This window comes from Vanacampus margaritifer, chromosome 18 (genome assembly GCF_051991255.1).
Source record: "Vanacampus margaritifer isolate UIUO_Vmar chromosome 18, RoL_Vmar_1.0, whole genome shotgun sequence".
In the NCBI taxonomy this organism is placed as follows: Eukaryota; Metazoa; Chordata; class Actinopteri; order Syngnathiformes; family Syngnathidae; genus Vanacampus; species Vanacampus margaritifer.
In genome coordinates, this window is record NC_135449.1 from 171673 (window position 1) to 189805 (window position 18133).

At 53.9% G+C, this 18133-nt stretch overlaps 3 protein-coding genes across 7 annotated transcripts; all 3 read right to left on the reverse strand.

The window, feature by feature from the left end:
* Window positions 1-541: 541 nt before the first annotated feature.
* Window positions 542-6623, reverse strand: LOC144038854 (antigen peptide transporter 2-like). 4 transcript variants are annotated; one of them, XM_077551635.1, is made up of 12 exons: window positions 6339-6617; window positions 5065-5544; window positions 4737-4851; window positions 4532-4662; window positions 3908-4113; window positions 2932-3129; window positions 2726-2854; window positions 1998-2189; window positions 1755-1928; window positions 1450-1615; window positions 1246-1382; window positions 542-1166 (listed from the first exon to the last, which is right to left on the reverse strand). In XM_077551635.1, exons 2-12 carry the CDS (start codon window positions 5534-5536, stop codon window positions 972-974), a joined length of 2115 nt encoding a protein of 704 aa, XP_077407761.1. In that variant the 5' UTR covers window positions 5537-5544; window positions 6339-6617; the 3' UTR covers window positions 542-971. The 4 variants fall into 4 exon arrangements, with proteins under 4 accessions (XP_077407761.1, XP_077407758.1, XP_077407759.1 ...); XM_077551632.1 differs by having other exon boundaries at window positions 1450-1928; window positions 6339-6619; XM_077551633.1 differs by having other exon boundaries at window positions 1246-1615; window positions 6339-6618.
* Window positions 6624-7011: 388 nt separating this feature from the next.
* Window positions 7012-10884, reverse strand: LOC144038857 (monocarboxylate transporter 6-like). 2 transcript variants are annotated; one of them, XM_077551641.1, is made up of 6 exons: window positions 10580-10724; window positions 9240-9578; window positions 8538-8681; window positions 8151-8457; window positions 7496-7995; window positions 7012-7431 (listed from the first exon to the last, which is right to left on the reverse strand). In XM_077551641.1, exons 2-6 carry the CDS (start codon window positions 9514-9516, stop codon window positions 7187-7189), a joined length of 1473 nt encoding a protein of 490 aa, XP_077407767.1. In that variant the 5' UTR covers window positions 9517-9578; window positions 10580-10724; the 3' UTR covers window positions 7012-7186. The 2 variants fall into 2 exon arrangements, with proteins under 2 accessions (XP_077407767.1, XP_077407768.1); XM_077551642.1 differs by lacking the exon at window positions 9240-9578 and having other exon boundaries at window positions 10580-10884.
* A 3150-nt stretch (window positions 10885-14034) lies between these two features.
* kctd2 (potassium channel tetramerization domain containing 2) lies at window positions 14035-17902 on the reverse strand. Its single transcript, XM_077551061.1, has 6 exons — window positions 17335-17902; window positions 16648-16756; window positions 16498-16589; window positions 16321-16416; window positions 15677-15802; window positions 14035-15377 (listed from the first exon to the last, which is right to left on the reverse strand). Exons 1-6 carry the CDS (start codon window positions 17647-17649, stop codon window positions 15348-15350), a joined length of 768 nt encoding a protein of 255 aa, XP_077407187.1. The 5' UTR covers window positions 17650-17902; the 3' UTR covers window positions 14035-15347.
* Window positions 17903-18133: the final 231 nt, after the last annotated feature.

Here is an 18133-nt window from a genome sequence, read left to right on the forward strand (position 1 = left end):
AACATCTGTGGGGGGGGGGGGGGGGGAGACGGAGGGCGGGAGGGAGGGGCTTCCCTGACTGGCCCTGCCTAAAAACTTCTTGGCTCCACCCCCTCGTTAAATCCCGAATGAAGTGTGGGCTGCTGATCCCACTTTTCTTTTTTCTTCTTTTTTTTTTGCTCAGCCAAGCCTGATTTTTTTTCCCCCCCAGGGAAGAAATCACTTCAACAAAAAAGTGCAAGAAACTTCAAGCCGAATATGGGCCTGAGCAAGCCCGCCAAAGCCCGCCAAAGCCCGCCAGTCCTGCAACTTCCGGTCCGAGCGTGCTGAGGAGACAAAAGCAAATTGGTCCGTCCAGGAAGTCGCAAAGGAAGCAAAACGCAAACAGCAGAAATTCTCCTCACTTTTCATCACTCCCCCAAAAAGCAAAAAGTCTCCTGATGAGAAAACGACAAGAAGCAACTCGTCACCCACTTTTTGTAAAGCAAAATGTGATTATTTGGAAGGCTTGTGCGTCTCCTTCCATAAACGACAAAACTGATGTAAACAGAAAACGCTCAAAACGGCTTCACCATTTTATTTTCTCACAAACAATAATTCACATCGACCACATTCGGTCGTGCTTGCATCATCGACATCTTTCAATTGAACGGCTGAAAACAGATTCAATTTTTTTTTTTCTCCAAAAACGGGAATTGTGATCAGGTTTGCACATTTGATGTTGCGCAACCAACAACAAATCACTTTTCTTCACTCAATTGATTAACGATTGAATGTAAATGAGCTCGGGGAGGTCGACTGGAATCCACGTCGAGCACAAATTGTCGTCTTGATGGACGTCGTGACGCTTTGAAACAAACGTCATCATCCCAACAGCTCGTACTTCAGAGGTTGTGGGTTCAAATCCGGACCGGCTTGCAGGGAGCTTGCGTGTTTGTCATCACGACTTCCTCGCTTTAGGGCGGGAACCTCACACAGGTCGGACGATGAGGTCACGGCCGGTGGCGGAAGAGCTCCTCCCTCAGTCGCTGGTAGCGCCCCCCGCTGGCCATCAGCTGCGCGTGCGTCCCCTCCTCCGTCACCACGCCGTCCTCCATGAAGACCACGCGGTCGGCTCGCTCCACGCTGGCCAGGTCGTGCGCCACCATCAGGACCGTGCACCCGCGCCCCATCACCAGATCCAGAACCTGGTGGGGGTGGGGGGCACATAAGGAGCAAGTTGTCTTAATTGCAAAGTTGCGCGTGTCCGACGTGCGCGGGACTGACGGCGTGCTGCGCGTGCGCGTCCATGTGGCTGGTGGCCTCGTCCAGGATGAGCACGCGAGGTTCCCGCAGCAGAGCCCTCAGCAGCGCCACGCTCTGCTTGTCGCCCTCCGACAGGTGAGCCCCGCCCTCGCCCACGTCTGCGCCACAAGGACAGGAAGTGAGCGGCGCGAGCTCGGGTCGCGGCGCCGCGCTCGGCCGGCGTACCCGCGTCCTCGTCCGCGGCCTCCAGCTTGGCCAGCAGCCCGTCCGCTTTGATCTTGGCGGCGAGCTCTCGCACCCGCCGCAAGTCCAGGGGGACCCGCAGGCCGTACTGCAGGTTGTAGCGCAGCGAGCCGCGCAGCAGAACTGGATTCTGGGGAACCGACACCACCTGAAGACCAGCACACGCACGCACGCAAGCACACGTGACGCCGGCGCTCGTTTGGGCTGACAACTTGCAGCCTCGTCATCAAAACATCCGAATGAAAACGTGACTTGACGCAAGATGCGACTTGTGTGCCTCGTGGTACCTTTCGCTGCAGGTAGGCGTTGCTATAGGCGTGCAGCGGTTGTCCGTCCAGCAGGATGTTCCCGCGCTGAGGCTCGTACAGTCGCTTGACGAGTCCCGCGCAGGACGTCTTGCCGCTACCTGACGGGCCCACCAGCGCCGTCACCTTTCCCGCCTCCAGCACCAGCGACACGTCCTGAGACAAAAAGTGGGACTGAGCGAGCGAGCGGCGCCGGCGGGATGACAACGCCCGACGGCCAGTTACCTTCAGCGCCGGTCGTTGGCACGGCGCCGACGGGTAGCCGAAGGTGACCTCGTGGAAGACGACGTGACCCCGCAGAGTGTCGGGAGCCAAGCGGCCGTCGGCGCGACATCGGGGCGAGCGGTCCAAGTAGCCGAAGACTTTGGAGATGATGCCCAGCGTGGCCAGCGTGTCGCCGCTGCACACCAAAATCTCCTGCAAAATCCCATTCATGGCGGGGTCGGGGGTCACGTCGCAGCTTCACCCCCAAATTCGGCAACATCTGCCGGCAACACGTCAATACCAAAGCAAAGCAACGTTTGAACGCCGGCAAGCTGTCGTGTTCGCAAACGTTGAGTGGACGCGCGATTTTCATCCTTTGACCCACCGGGACCCGAAACGCACACAAAGACGGAAGGATGGAAAGAAGAACGATTTCTTTCGTCTCCATACACAAAAACGAAGAGAAAGGACAAAGAGGGGGCGTGTCCAGCAAATCAATGAAGGGAAAAGTTCGGAGCTGAAGCGGCGAGCAGGCGTATTATCGGCCATCCTGCGCAGCGGCACATCAAACGATTGGACGTTTTCTCTTAAAGTCGTTGAACTTTTTGCATCCGTGACAGTCAACGAGGTCAAAAAGAGGTCGTCGTGAGCCCAACGCTGCGTCGCGTGCGGGCTGACCTCGGCTCGTTCGCACTTTAACCGCTGACGATCAAAGTTTGCGGCAACGGCGGCGAGCGTGACCGACTCACCTTGAGGTTGTGCGCCATGGCCTTGCGGAACAACAGGAAGGTGAGGAGCGTCCCGATGCTCAGATGGCCGGCGGACACCAGCCGGCGAGCCGCCAGCATCATCGCCGTCTTGGTCGCCAAACCGCCCACCTGACGGACGGCGCAGGCGTCAGCAAACCCGCTCGCTGGCTGTCGGCGTGCTCGTGGGCGGGCGACGGCTCGCTCACCCGCCGCAGGAGGTGGAAGGCGGCTTTGCGCCGTCCGCTTCGCACGCTGATGTCTCGCAGCCGTCCCAGTTCTGCACGGAACCTTTGGCCTTCGTCCCGTTGGCCGTGGAAGCGTCGGACCATGCGGATTCCGCCCAGCGACTGATGACTCAGCTCTTGGAGGCGGGCCAGGCTGTCCTGTTCCTGCTCCTTCGCGTCCTGTCAGGCAGGATCACTCATCTCAATATTTGAGCGGATCGCCGACAGGCCCGGACTTTTGAAGCCGCCGGGCCGCCATATTGCTCCTCCCGAGAAACGTTTCTCGGCATACCATCCTTTACGTTTACAGTATGGAAATCGGAGAACATTTGAGACCGTACTGGAACAGGACTTCTGACATTTTACAACTTGTATAAATGATTTGCTTAATGATGTTTGCAGGAGGAAACTTGCACAGTCTGTTTCTTGATTGGTGAATTTTTACTGTTTTCAACAAACGATGCCTCTGCCAAATCTAATATAAATAATATTAATAAAGAAAAAGGCACATAGCGTGAGCACCCTGACACAACCCCCCCACGCCGCCTCCGGCCCGATACCAACCGCCTACCAGCTGTATTTGTCTAACTTGTACTGTATAGTTCACACAGTCGAACGCTCGCGAGATGGGAGGAGCAAGATGGCCGCCCTGTGACTTCAAGCGCTTGCACGGGCATGTGTGGGCTGTGCAGTCCCATATTCAGATCAGTGGGCAGGATACGCTTCAGCAATCATGTCTCATACACACTTTGGAAGCGCGTCTTGCTAGCTAGTCCTCTGGAGTCCGTTAGCGAACTAGCTAGCATTTGCGCTCAATTCGGAAATGCTACTCGCGCGTCACCGAGTTAGTCTCACGTGTCCCAGTCCTACAAACTCATCCTCGTTCCACGGACCTGGTCGGTCTACGCTATCCTCCAAGTATGCGAGTTCCGGCAGCAAGCCGTCCCGGTGGGCTGACCTTTTGCCATCGGACCTGTTGCCTCTGCAGCGCGGCCATGAGGGGGATCTCCACGCACGCCAGCGCCGTCAGCTGCCGCGACAGACACAACATGGCCGCCAGCATCAGGACCGTCTTGAGCGAGCTGCGCAGCATGGCGTTGGCGTTCAGCGCCACCGTCAGGCCCATCCGGTGCACGTCCGAGTGCAGGCGCGAGCAAAGACTTCCTGTCACGTGACACACACGCCGGCCCACAACTTGTTGACGGGCAACTTTCCACTCGGGACGCTCCACAGCACTTTTTCCAGACCGATGCCAAGTCACAAAAGTCTTTCGTCAACAGTTATCTGCCATTTTGGTCATTGACGTTTCGTATGGAACTGGAGTGAATACTCGCAACTGCTGTCAGTTGAGGAAAGTGCTATCGAACGTCCCTTGCCAAGAAAAAACAAACAAACACATTTTTGTTACATTTGAATGAAAAAAACAACAACGCGTGTGTCAAGTCTGCGCTCGCAATTCAAAGCGGACGCGGGCTCACTTGCATGTCAAAGCGACAATGAGCCGGACTGGCACGACGGCAGCTCCCCAAAGGTCTGGCGGTGGCGGCGGCAGCGGCGGCGGCGGCGGCGGCGGCGCGCTCACCTGGTTGGTTCTCCTGGAAGAAGAGCACTTCTTGGGCCAGCAACCTGCGGAACAGCGCCACCTTCAGGCGCTTGTCCAGCCCAGCGTGCGTCATCTTGAAGAATCCCGCCCTCAGGCCCGAGAAAACGCAGCTGCCGGCAACAATCGGGTCAGCCGCTGACTTGCCTGCTTGTTTTGTTGCCGGGCGGCGGCCAGGCGAGCTTACCTGCCGGCAGAGACGCACGCCAGCGTTGCCAGCGCCGAGTAAAAGGCGGAGTCCGGCGTTGCGCCTCGGAGCATGTCCGTCACGCTGCCCTGCAACAGCGGGACGCACGTGTCGCCTGCCACAAACCACAACCAGTTACAAACGTCTGGCTCTGATTGGAAAATGTTTTTTCAGCTGATTTTCAAAAGACGACAATCCGCCAAAACTTTCCCCTTAGTGCAAAAATGATTGAGTTGACGCATGTCTGCCATCTAGTGGTGAAAGTTGATATTACAACTTCAAGGGATTGGATTTCTTTCTCATTGTTGAGGTCACGCGCTCAACTTACAGGCCACGGTGAGGATGATGAAGCCGATGCCGGCGGTGAGGAAGAGGAAGTTGGGGGCGAAGTCGTGAAGCAACCTGGCGAGCAGGCGGCGAGCGTCCGGTGCCGGCTCGCCCTCTCGCGTCCAACCGCCGCTGAAGCCCGCCTCCCAAAACAGGCAACTCGACGCCGAGCACAGCGCCAGCCGCAGCAAGGCGCCCACCCCGGGGGGCCCCACAGGCTCCGCCCCCAGCCGCAGGACGAGCGGCAAGAGGACGAGCATGGCGGCCAGCCGGCTCAGCGCCGCCCGCCGCTTCTGGCCGCCCGCCGCGCGCGTCACGGCGTGCAGCAGCGCCCACTTGAGCGCGGCGGCGGCCAACTGCTCCGCCGCGCCGATGCCGACGCCTCGCACCAGCAGCAGACCGCGCCACAAGGCCCACGTCAGCCCCGCGTCCACAAAGAGCAGCAGGACACCACAAAGCAGGACCGAAGACATGGCGCCGCCTGCAAAAAGGTCAACGCGGCTTCACGTTGCGTCATCACGTTGCGTCATCACGTTGCGTCATCACGTTGCGTCATCATCGGCGCCAATCGTAGCAACGCGAGCCGCGATGCTGGCCAAAGGCTCGATTTGAAGTCCTGGGAATGGAAGTCGCCAGCACGTCGGATTCGACACATTGGAAGAGCAGGCGGCTTCATGTGCGCGGTTTCGGATGCGTTTTTTGTAACGTGCTGGATTGTTTGTTTCTATTCTTAACAGCAAAGTGTCAAGACCTGCGCAGTCCTCCAATCCTGTTCTGCTTTTACTAATTGTGTGTCTGGCCTCTACTTCTGCTTTTGTATTTCATTGAAACATGGCGGCCAGGGGACGACACTGACGGAAAATAGCCTTCTGGCTGATTATGGCTCTTTTAACTCATGAATTTCTATGTCTTTTAATCAATTGCAAATAAATCGAATGAATCAGATGTCGAACATTTTCATTCATTAAAAAGGTTTTTGTGTTGTTGTTTAAAAACAAAAAAGTCTGAAAACTTATTGGAGAGGAAAAAGTTTGAAAGCTTGTTTGGTGTTAGGAAAAACAACCAAAGGGGGAAAAAACAACAAGTAAAACTCATTTGGAATGTTTAGCTTTTTCTTCAAGTGAATTTGGGGGAAAAGACGAAGATCGGAAATCGGACTTCAAACAACAAAATTCCGAATAACCAAGTTGAAAACAGCCTTATTATCGGTGACATCGAGAAATCGGTCGGCGGCACTTGAGAAATGTCACAAAACACGCTTTGAGACTCGCTCACCTTCCGCACAACACAAACGTCGACCTCGAGCGAGCTCCGAAACTTGTTGCACTTTCACTTTGCTCGACAACCACCTTCGCTCCACATTCTTCTTCTTCTTGCCTTTTCTGTTGTCAACTAATGTTTGCAACACATCAGACAGCGCGTGTTGAATTTGTTCTGATGAAGAATATTCGGATTGTTTTAGGTCGAATCTCAGCGATTCAAACAAACGTCACGGACGACAGGAAGGCAGAAAACCACTTGGCGGAAGTTGAAGAAAAAAAAACGGTTGCCGGAAGTAGTTACTCTTCGTAAAGTGGGCATTTACTCATTTAAAATAAGGAGATTATTCAGAATCAAATCGTAATGATTTTGTGTGGATTTAACTGAGAATGATTTCATGTTCAAAAACATTGCGAACATGAAGTCCAACATCCGGGACATATGGAGGCAATGACGTCATTGACAAAACAGACTTAACGATAGAAAATACCGCAAATGAAAGATAAAGGATACGTATAAAGCATTGAAATGTTAATACTATTATAACATTAAAATATGATTAAAAAATAAAATGAGTGTGCAATTTGTGGCTTCTCACATAAAAGATGATCCCATCATATTAAGGTACGAAGATGAAAATAGCGAAAAAGAGAAGATTAAACATTAAAATTGGGTGAAAATACTAAGATTATAAAATGACTGCAATCAGATTTTAATGATAACTTTGAAATAAGACGAGTGATCTTAAAACAATGCCATTTAAGTAATAAATCATCATCATAATCATAACAATCTCAGTTGTCATCCAACAGCGGTTGCACTTTTTTTATGGCGCGTGTCGAAGCTTGCATATTGAAACGTCATTAGCACAAATCAGCTTGTTTTGTTGATGTCAGAGCGCCACCTGGCGGCCTGCAGACGACAAGCGACTCGACAAGGAGTTCATCATTTGATTGACAGCCATCTTCTTGACCTGCGCTTCCTGTTGCACGCTCGCTGGCATCCATCCACCAAAAAGCGGTGGCGAGGAAGACGGCGGCCGAGGACACGACGGCGCTGCAGGCCAGGAAGACGTAGAAGTACTGGCCCGTAGAGTCCACCAGGATTCCTGCGGGTTTTCCACAATCATCTCGGGTAAGTGCCCGCCCAGGTCATCCCAACGTTATTCTTACCGGCCAGCGGCGGTCCGACGAGCAGCGTGACGCTCTCCATGACGGAGAGCAGGCCGAGCGCCGAGGCGAAGCGGCTCATGTCCACCACGTCCATGAGGACGGTGTACATGAGCGAGCCCACCACGCTCATGGAGAGCCCGTAGAGCAGCACGTAGGCCAGCAGCACCGGGAAGGCGGGCCCCAGGCAGCACACGGCGTTGCTCAGCCCGTTGAGCAGCAGCGCGGCCGAGAACACGTACACGTGGCGCCCCCGGAACCACGGCAGGCTGAAGACGGCGCCGACGGGCGGCCGCACCGCCATGTTGACCACGCCCAGGACGGAGAGCAGGGACGCCGCCCGGCCCGCCTCCATGCCATTGGCGGTGGCGTACGGCACCAGGTAGATCAGCGGCACCACGAAGCCCAGCATGGTCCACGTGATGGCCACGGCGTAGACGCGGTAGCGCCGGTTGCGCTGCAGTTGGTCCAGGGCCATGTGCTTGCTCACGCAAGCCGAAATCCTGACGAGGGCGCAAAGTCGCAGTGAGGCGTCGGACGCTGTTGGCTCAGGTTAGCGGCTGGCTAGCTAGCCATTGGTTCGCCGCTTTGTGTGTTGGGCGCCAATCAAATTGCTCGGGAATGTATATGAATGAGTCACATGACCGGCGTCCCTCACCTAGACGTCCCGACGCAGCCCGAGCCGGACGACGGTTGGCGGCCCACCGGCGCCGGCTTGGTGGGCTCCCGTTCCAGAGGCCGCATGACGGCGCCGCACACGCAGCAGTTGAGCAAGACGGCGCCCAAAACCAGGAAGCTTCCCCTCCAGCCCAGCTCGCCGTGCAGGAAGTTGGCCAGCGCCGGAAGTGTACACAAGCCCAGCGCTGTACCCGTGGAGGAGACGGCGTTGGCGAAGGCGCGGCGCCGTACAAAGTACTGACCCAGGATGGTCACGGCCGGCTGAAAACTCAAGCAGAAACCCAAGCCTGGAAGCGGACGCAAAGAAAAAGAAGAAACATCTCGAGCGTCGAGTTGGGCCCCGCCCCGCCCCGCCCCGCCGGCTCACCGGTGACGACGCCGGCCGTGACGTAGAGCTGGCCGATGGAGCGCGTGAAGGAGCTGGCGGCCATCCCCAGCCCGCTCAGGACTCCGCCCAACATGACGGTCGCTCGGCATCCCAGCCGCTCCACCAAAACGCTGCACACGGGGCCTGAAAACACAAACACAAGCTAGCTAAGGCTAAGCTAGCATCTACAATATGCTAGCTTTGTCCCAACTTGTACCGGATTGACGCTGACTATCCTACTCTGGATTTTGGATCGCTAGCACGACTCCGATTGTGCTGGTCTATCGCCAGTAGCGTCGGCTCCACGAGCGTCGACTTTGTAAACGTGTTGCGAGCACGTCGTCCACGCCGAGCAGAGCTCAGCAACTTTGGGGAAAGTGAGAGCTACTTCTTGGGTAGCAATGAATGCTAAAAGCTTCCCAGTTACATACACACTTCTGAAACAACAAATGTGTTTGTGGGTACCAAGTTGTCTTCGTCTTGCTACGCCGCCATCTTTACTAGACCAGCTACCTTTTTCAAGGACCGCCATCTGTAATAGCGTCCATTCATACTTCGCTCTCCATTTCTGCTACAATGAACGCTATTAGTGCGCTTTGCAACTTGGCACGCCGTACTACTTGTATTTCTACGATGCGACGAGCCTATCGACGGCAATTGTGCAACTTGTGTGTACGGGGGACAGGAAGTGGTTTTGGCGACCTCCCGCGTGGAGCACGGCCGTCATGATGGCGGGCACCCACGACGTTTGGCTGTTGGAGGCGTTGAAATCCTTCTGCAGGTCGCTGTAGAAGATGCCCACGCAGGCCGGGAAGGCCAGCGTCAGCGCCAGGACCAGCACGGTGGCCAGCAGGACCACCCAGCCCCAGCCGCCGTCCGGGGCCGTCGCTCGCCTTTCGTCATCAGCACTTTCTGCGGCCGTCCTGCTGCAGTGCGCGCCGCCCGCGTCGCCCGCGTGCCCACGTTCGTCGTTGGTCATTGTGCGCTAGGTGGCGCCGCTGAGGCTCCGGTCGCTGTCGCCTCCTCTGCTGGTCATGGTGCCTTCAACCGGACCGACAAAGTCAAAGAACCGTGAGGACAAGCAACAGCACTTGCAAGAAGTCCATGCTTCCTTTTCTTGTTTTATAGTTTAAAGGGGTCACAGAAGCAAAAAAATAAAATGATATATATGAGCATCGTTTTTGCTTGAAATGTTTCTTTCACGAAAAGTTAGTTCTCTTGCGTTGAGGTCAGCGAGCGGCGTTTTTGCTGAAAGCAACCAGTCTGCTCTTTGCCTTGCTAGGTGAAGAGCCGTCAAAATCAGGTCTCACTTATTGAGCAACAACAACAATTTAGCTCATCTTTTAGGCCGTTCTGTATTCGCAGGAAAATATACATGGACAGCATGCAAAATTGTGGATCAGGTCATCTTTATGTCTGCAATATCGCGCTCCAATGACATCATCTGCAGACAGAGGGCAGGAAATCGCACCCAAATCCAGTCTGATTCGGAGTCCCCTCATTGTGAACAGATCACGTGTTCATCTACTAAATAGAAGATGTTTCAGTCAGAAATGCTCAGATAAAAAGGCTATTGTGGGGCCATAGGGCAGCTTTAAGCTTTATTACACGCACATTCAGCGCTTTGACGCTTCCCTTACAAACTATCATTTGTTTCTTCTTCTTATTATTATTATTATTAGTCTCTTTTTCTGATTGTAGAGCTGCTAGTTGTGTGGAAATCAGCATCCGCGATCTGCGCTGACAGCGCGGGGAACCTTCTGGACGGACACACTATGGCGTCATCGAGGTCGCTACTATTCGCTAGTGACTTTTGACCTTTTCCCCCCACACTTTCGCGCGCATTTTAAGCACAATACACTGTTTTTGCTTTGACTTCCGTGCTCGTGACGAGGCCGGTGACGTCATACGCTCGAACTGGAAGCGCCTGCAAGGCGAAAAAGCGACAAGAAGAAAGCAACTGGCGAGTTGGGGACGAGCAGGAAGTGGAGCAATTGCAAGCCGGAAGTAGACAAAGGCATCAGACAAGCGTCCTCACTCACTTCCTCTCGTCTCGGGTCCTCTTCGGTCGTCGTCGTTTGTTCGACGTCGCGGAGCCAAAAGACGAGCCGACCGACAAGGGATGGGCGAGTTTGGGGGATGGGAGGCAACTGGCAGGCCTGCGCGGGGGGCGAGGGTGGGGCGCCCCAAGACCCCCCACCCCATCCACCCTCACATCACATGTAGGTCAACGTGCTCGAGCGGCTTCCTCACACGCACACGCACAGCCGAGAACATCATGCAAAAACAAGATCTGCATGAGCAGATTGCAAGATGGGATTCCAGACGCTATTTCAAGATCCTTCCAGCAAGATGAGACATCGGGTGGGGGGGGGTTGTTTTTTTTTGGGGGGGGGGGGGGGGCTACTCATTTGTCAGATCATGACAAGCATAAAGAGCTCAATCTCCTCATCTCACAACTGAATGCTGGCGAACCAGACAGAGAGAGAACAAAACAAAACATCTCGATCAACTGGAAGGAGATAACAAGTCACGTTTGAAGGTGAATCGCTCGTCACGCATGAAGGATTTCGTTTGAGTTGCTACATGTCAATAACAGCAAATAATAAAATTCAACACAATTAAAATGAGGTTAAATTGGAGCTCTTGGAGTTGGATGAAGTCTGATTTACTCCGAACAGCCACAACCAACGTCAACACGAGGAACGACGAAAGATTGAGACAAAAGAATCCTTGTCAGGTGAGCTGGTGCTGAAGGACCCAAATGCAGGGAGGCAGAAAACTATTTTTTCACAAAAAAACATTAAACGGGGCTAGTGGCTCAAACTCTATATAAAGAAAACCAACAAAGTTCTGAAAAGACCCCAAAAATCAAAGTAACAACAAAATACAAGCACAACAATGATCCAACAAAGACTGAACAAAACCAGGAGACGAAGACCCCGTCCGGACGGAAGCAAAGCCAGCCTCCTTCCTCAAACAAGTCTCGTACCCGCATTTCAAGACTTGCGTGTCCAAAAGAAGACGCTGAGGACGCTTAACGGCTGTCATGTAGATCAGTGGTCCTCAGGGACCCGGTATCCAGCCTGTTTTCCATGTCTCCCACAGCCAACACAGGTGGGGATCGTTATCAGCCTTCTCCAGAGATTGCTGATTAGCTGATGATATGAATCACCTGTGTTGGCTGTGGGAGGCATGGAAAACAGGCTGGATACCGGGTCCCCGAGGACCAGGGTTGGGGACCTCTGATGTCGATGACAAGTCCGGGGGGGCGTTCAGGGTCGGCATCGTTCGGGATTTTTCATTTTAGTTTGTTTTTATTAGCTGCAGTTATTTCATGAATGCTTAGTTTGAGTTAGTTAAAAAAGAAAAGAAAAGAAAAGTATTAACTTCCATTGGAGCAACGTCATCTGAAGGTGCTTTTCTATTGGCTGTTGCTTAATGACGTCACTTTTGTGTGACACACTTTCAAATGTCCTTATTCCGGTTAATATCAAAATAAATAGACTTCAAATCACATTCAAAATCATCCCCAAAGGCTCATTCATGCATTACATTTATTACCAAAGACTAAAACAAAGGACATTTTTGCTATCATTATAGTTTTGCAAACATAAAATGCAGTTTCAAGTTTCAGTTTTCGTTTTTTGTTTTTTATTTTGTTAACTAAATTGTTTTTTGAATTTTAGTTTTTTCGTTAGTGTTAGTTCACTAAAATAACCTTGGTGGCGCTGTAGCGCAGCCACAGGGAGTTAACGGAAAGCGTAGAAGAAGAATCAGCCACGGCGACAAACACTTTTTTTCGAACTTTATTGCAATCTACACAACAAACGTGGCTTTGCATGTATCGAAACAACCTGAAAAAGACGAACACAAGAGAAGTAAAATATTTTGCTGAAAAAGCTGAAGCAAGCTGAGGAGGCCAAGCAGAACGATTACAACACGGCAATCCGCCATTGTTGTTGACAGCCCGACGGTTCGAGCGAGGATTGCCGCAGACGTCAGCAATCTGCGACAAGGCGTCGTCGTGGAGCTGCGACCATTCCGTCGCGGCTGGAGGAGTTTCCTGCATGTGGCGTTTTGAAATCTGTCCACTCTGGAAGCCGCTTTCAAAAGTCATCGCTTTCAAGCTCCGAAACGGCGCCCTCGTGTGGACAAACGGCCGAAACGCTAAGAAGCTTGTGAGGATACGTTGAAACGGGCTTTGGTGTGGGCGGGGCCTAAAGACAAGCCAACTGACAAGACCCGAGTGGCTGGCTGTGGGAGATGATTGGATGGCACCTGGTTGACGAGCGCAGGTGAAAACGAGCAAGACAACACAAAGCCGAAAGGACAAACCTAAGCATGAGACGCAAATGCCAACAATTGTGACTTTTGGCTGTCCAATGACGTCTCGTCTCCACACCTTTAGCTCACATTTTAATGAGGCATCTTGTCAGATGCTTTCAGACCCGTTTGACGGCACATCTTCATGCCTCTCTTGTCTCGTAACAGGTTTCCCACACCATGTTAATACTTGGGCGGGCCACCCAAGTAGATTTCAAGAAAATGTCATCAAAATATGCAGTAGATACATAAAAATATTTTAAAAACATGTCGCAACCATGTCATTATCGCGTATTTCCACTGGCGCCCGGCACGGCACCGCTCGGCTCGCTGGCGGGTCAGCTCAGCCCAACCCACGCACGCACTGCGTTTCCATCTCCAACGTGCATTCGGGACGCCGGGCGGACGCAACTCGTAACCGGCTGCGACACGATAGTCGAGCGCGGGAAACCACACGGCACCAAAACACGGAAGCCATGGAGGACCATTTTTTGTGGCGCTTCTTCAGAGCTCGCAACGCAAGGAGGGGGCGGCGGCCAAGAAAAGGACGATGTTTTATCGTGGGAAAGCCCTCGAGGCGATGCACGGCGAGAGACGAGAAGAAGACGAACACGTGTCGAAAAGGACACGGCTGGTCAGTTGCCCCCCCCCCCCCCCCAAATGTCCATTACTGATGACATCACAGGACCGCCCGCCCAATCAACCGCCGTGGTGTTTGACGTCACGTCCTGGGCTCGCTCCGGCCCAACGTAGGCGCGAGTGCCGCCAGCAGCGCCGTACGGTCCACTTCCGACATCCTCAGCTGGAACGGAAACGCTCGCCAACAACGCGCTGGCGCGGTACGAGGTACGAGCCTCCGGTGGAAATCGGTCCATTTCAAATTCTAATGTGTGGGAAACGCTGCATACGAAGGCTCACTTCCTGTCGGCAGTCTTTCTGCCATCATCTTACCTGGATGTCTCCATACCCGTCTTTTTCGCCTTCCACGGCAGCCGCCCGTTCGATGACCTCGCTTCATCTGGTCGTCGACTCGTTCCGTCATCATGTCCGATCGCTCGGCTTGTCTTCGTGGCGGCCTTCGCAGCGCTGGAGTCACGCGGCGGTAAGAACGCGTCTCGCCATCTGCCCGCACCCGTTTCGCCTTCAACATGCAAGAAGCTGAAGAGTCGACTTTGCAAAGACAACGTTTATGGCCAGAACGCTTGAAGAGTTGCACCGCGACAAAAGACTTTCAAGTGGACAAAATGTGCAAGAAGTCAAAGACACAAAAGACACGAGCGCGCATGCACGCGAGACGGCCACGTTGGGACCTTCTGTGGGCCGGCGTGTGGCTAATCGTCCGTTAGCGCACGCCGGAGATAAGCTAGCCCGCAAGCAACCACGAGTGGAAGAGAAGCAGATGGTGAAAGCCGCCATATCGCGCGGCCCGACTAGTCGCCAGGACACGTCGACTTTTTACACACCAACGACTCCGAAGACAGAAACGGATCGACAGAATGCTTTTGCGTGTAAATGGACACGTTCACATTTTCATGTCGTTAGCGTGCGCATTTGAGCGCGCTTCTCGTCATTTGGGACGTTTGACGAGATGTCGTCGTTCAGGTGACGTTTGCGTCGGCCTGCCAACTAACGAGTGCGTTGATCGTCTATCAATGCCTCAAATTAGAAATCATCAACAACTTTGGGGAAATGGGCGTGGCCAATTCAGCATGGGCACATCCAAAATGTGCTCCATTAGAAACATTTGCGTCTTTATCGTTATTCGCCAAATGATATGAAAAGGAACCACAAATAAACCATAGATATGTTCACTATATTACGTCCGTCCGTCCCTTTGTCCTCCAGGAATGCTAACGGATCTGACGCATGCTAACATGCGTAGCATTCTGATAGCACGTTGCTTGTTAGCGTGACAAGCACGTCGGACGTCGCACATGCAAACTTGAGATTTTCTGTTCACAACGCTTGACGCTCGTTAGCAACATAGCATGCAAATTGCTAACGCCCCTCCCCAAATGGCGAGCGTATCCCCGCTAGCATGTTGGAGCAGCCACTTGCTCATCAAAGGTCATTTGTTGCACATTTCGCCACGGCAGACAAATGACAAGTAAAAACAAAAGTCAGGCGTCGTCCACTCGTTTTCGTCCCAAAGTTTGAACAAGTTGAAGGCGCCGCGGGCGATTGGCCCGAGCGGACGCGTTGCTTCCTCACTTACTGTCATGTGACGAGAGGATGATGAGGGGTGGGGCCAAAGTCTGACGTGTGAAGATATGCCAAAGGTCAAAGTGCACGTGTGACAGCGAGGGGAAATCCAAAGGCGGAGAAACTGCCGCCACGGTCGTCCCCACCTCGGTCACCAGTTTGCGGCCCTCCGTTGGGGACAGGAAGTTGACATCCTATCTGCTCCAATTAGACGGATGGAGGAGGAGGAGGAGGAGGAGCCTGTGTGGGTTGTTGTGAGCGGACGTAGTCGGGATGGCGTCCTCACATGCGCGAGCCTCGTTCCTGCAGGATCTGGACACGGAAGAGCGACGGCTGAGTGACTGCCGCCCATACAAGCCCCCCCCCCCCCCCATCAAGCATTAAGGCTCATCCAGGGCCCGCCCACCCCCACCCTTTAGGTCCAGCCCACGTAAGACCTCCCCCGTAGAACCCAGCATCCGTTGAGCCCGTCCCCCTTAGGCCCCCATTCCCTGAAGGGCCCCATAAAAGGCCTGCGTCCTCATAAGACCCCTCCCACCATTCCAACAAGATCCAGTAAGAGCCCCCATCAGACCCGTGCGGACCCCCATCAGACCCGTGCGGACACCCACCTTGGCCTTCTGGCTGGGCTCCATGACGACGCCGTTGGCGGCGTTGTTGAGTTCCCGCGACACCACGCACAGAAACTCCGCCTGGTCCTCGTTGCCGTAATTGTACGACGAGCCGATGCTGATCAGCTGATGGACACAAACGGGAAGCCGGAGGTCACGCACGCACATCATACCTGTCACATGTCTCCATCCCCATCTCAGCACCTGTTTGTGTCAGCTCGCAATTCACACGTTTGATTGCATGTCCTCATACCCGTCTGGTCTTCGCAAAACATCCTCTCACCTACCTTCATGCCCGTCTTCTCACCTACCTTCATACCCGTCTTCTCATCGTGTCTTCATGCCGTCCTCTCACCCAGCGTCATCAGTCTGACCTGACATACTTGCGGTCATTCCCGTTTAGTCACGTCTTGATATCCGTCTTGTCAGTTAGCTTCATGCCTGTTTGGTCACCTGTCTCCGGAATTTCTTCTCAGCCGCCGTGGCACATCCTCCAATGGTTCTCGTCATCAGCCTTATCACATCTGCTCACCTTACTTTTGTCATACCTGTCTTGCCAGGCCTTCCTACCCGTTTCCTCACACATCTTCGCACCCGACTTGACACTTTGCAGCAATTCTTCACACCTGTCAGGTGAGGCTCACCTGTTCAAACTTCCATCCGTCCGACATGGTGGAGACCATCTGCGTCAGCTCCTCCTCCTGGCACTGCAGGACGCGGTAGACGTGTTTGACGGGGCCCTGCGGGAGGTCAGCCAAAGGCGCCGTTACCATGACGACGCGGCAAACGCAGCCCGGCGGGTGTGTGCTAACGGTAGCTACCTGCGACGTGCGGTTCTCGTTGTCCCGTATGCGCTCCTTCACCAGACGCACCAGGGAGGCGATGTTGTAGAACTCCGCCTCTTCTAGGACGCCTGAACACACACAAAAGGTGGGACAAGTGCTTGGCGGGCACTTTCGAAAGCATCCTACCTTCCTCCGCGAGGTTCTTGTCCATGATGAGCTTTCCGTGACGGAGATAATTGAGGACGGGCCCGAAGTAGGTGGGGTCCCTGTCAATCAAGTAAGCCCCCGTGCTGTCCTGCACACGACACACAAAGCGGGGAAATGCTGGGTACGTCTTCTTGACCTTCTGTCCTGAGCCGCGGTTGGCGCTGTCCTGATGTTCTGCTCATGACTTGAAGTTTCCCGACATGCCAACTTTCCCATTTGAAGGTGACAAGTTGCACTTCCACTTTGGGCAAAACAAAAGAAAGCCATTCCTCACAGCTGGGATCGCTGGCGGACATCTTTGCGTCTTCAATCAAAGTTGTCACGTGACGCAACCACGGAGTCGAGCCTTTCAAAAGGTTCAAAAAGAAGAACCGACCTGCGTATGCCTCGCCAGTCACCTGAAGCGGAAGGAATGGCTTCGTTTTGTTCGACCACGCGGAAATCAACCTTCTCGCATTGTAACATGACACCGTAATTGCGTTCTTTCCTGATTTGTTAGCAAAAGGCTTCGGTACGATTGTGACGGTAAAAGCATTTGAATCTATTGCGTCTACTACACGAGACAACATCGTAGTGCAGTCAAATGAATACAAAATAAACAAATAAGTAGCCAGTTAACTGGCAGGCCTCGGTCGGTGATCCGAGCGCTTGATTGGGCAGGCTCACTTTGTCGGAGTCCAGGTCCGGGTGGTCCTGGCACAGTCGGAACAGGAACGACTTGGGCTCCCTGCACAAAGTCTGTCTGGTGCTGACGAAGTAGGTCCCGCCCACGTTGAGGCGAACCCAGCGCGGGTCCGGCTCGGAAGTGGAGCTGCCCTTGGGCGGCGGGCGGCCGCCAGCAGCAGCAGCCACCGCCGCCACCGCCGCCGCCGCCACCGGCCCGAGCGGCGGCAGGCGAGCTGAGCCGCGGACGACGTCGCGGTGCTGCTGTTGCTGCTGGTCCGCCTGCTCGGCCGCTTCAAGCATCTGCAGCTCGGCCATGGCGTCGCTCTCGCTGACGACGCTTCGGAAACGGCGCAGCCACAAAGCACCGCGACTGCTTCCCGTCCGCCGCCGTACCGCAACACGTCGTCGTCGTCTGTGACGCAGACCGCAGCGTGCGCGGGGAGCCTGGTGACGTCAGCGGGCACGTCTCGCCCGCTACATTTGACGTCGTTCGCGCAAACGCAACACTTCCGGGTTGGGACGTCGGCGGAACCGTGAAACGCTGGGCAGCTGGCGAGTTGCAGTTTTATATTTCACCTGCGGGTGGCATCGTTGCGTCGTCCTACGCGGGATGAAGCGTAGAAGAAGGGGGTGATGCTAAGCTAAAAAGTTATCTTATCACAACATTCAGAAATAGTTTATATAAATTGTTCTTTCGGATTACTGTAATCTTCTGTTACTATTTGGCAAATTTTATTTACTCAAAATGAAATTTTCTAATTCCCCCCCAAATGTTCAACTATTTATTGTAAAATTTCAT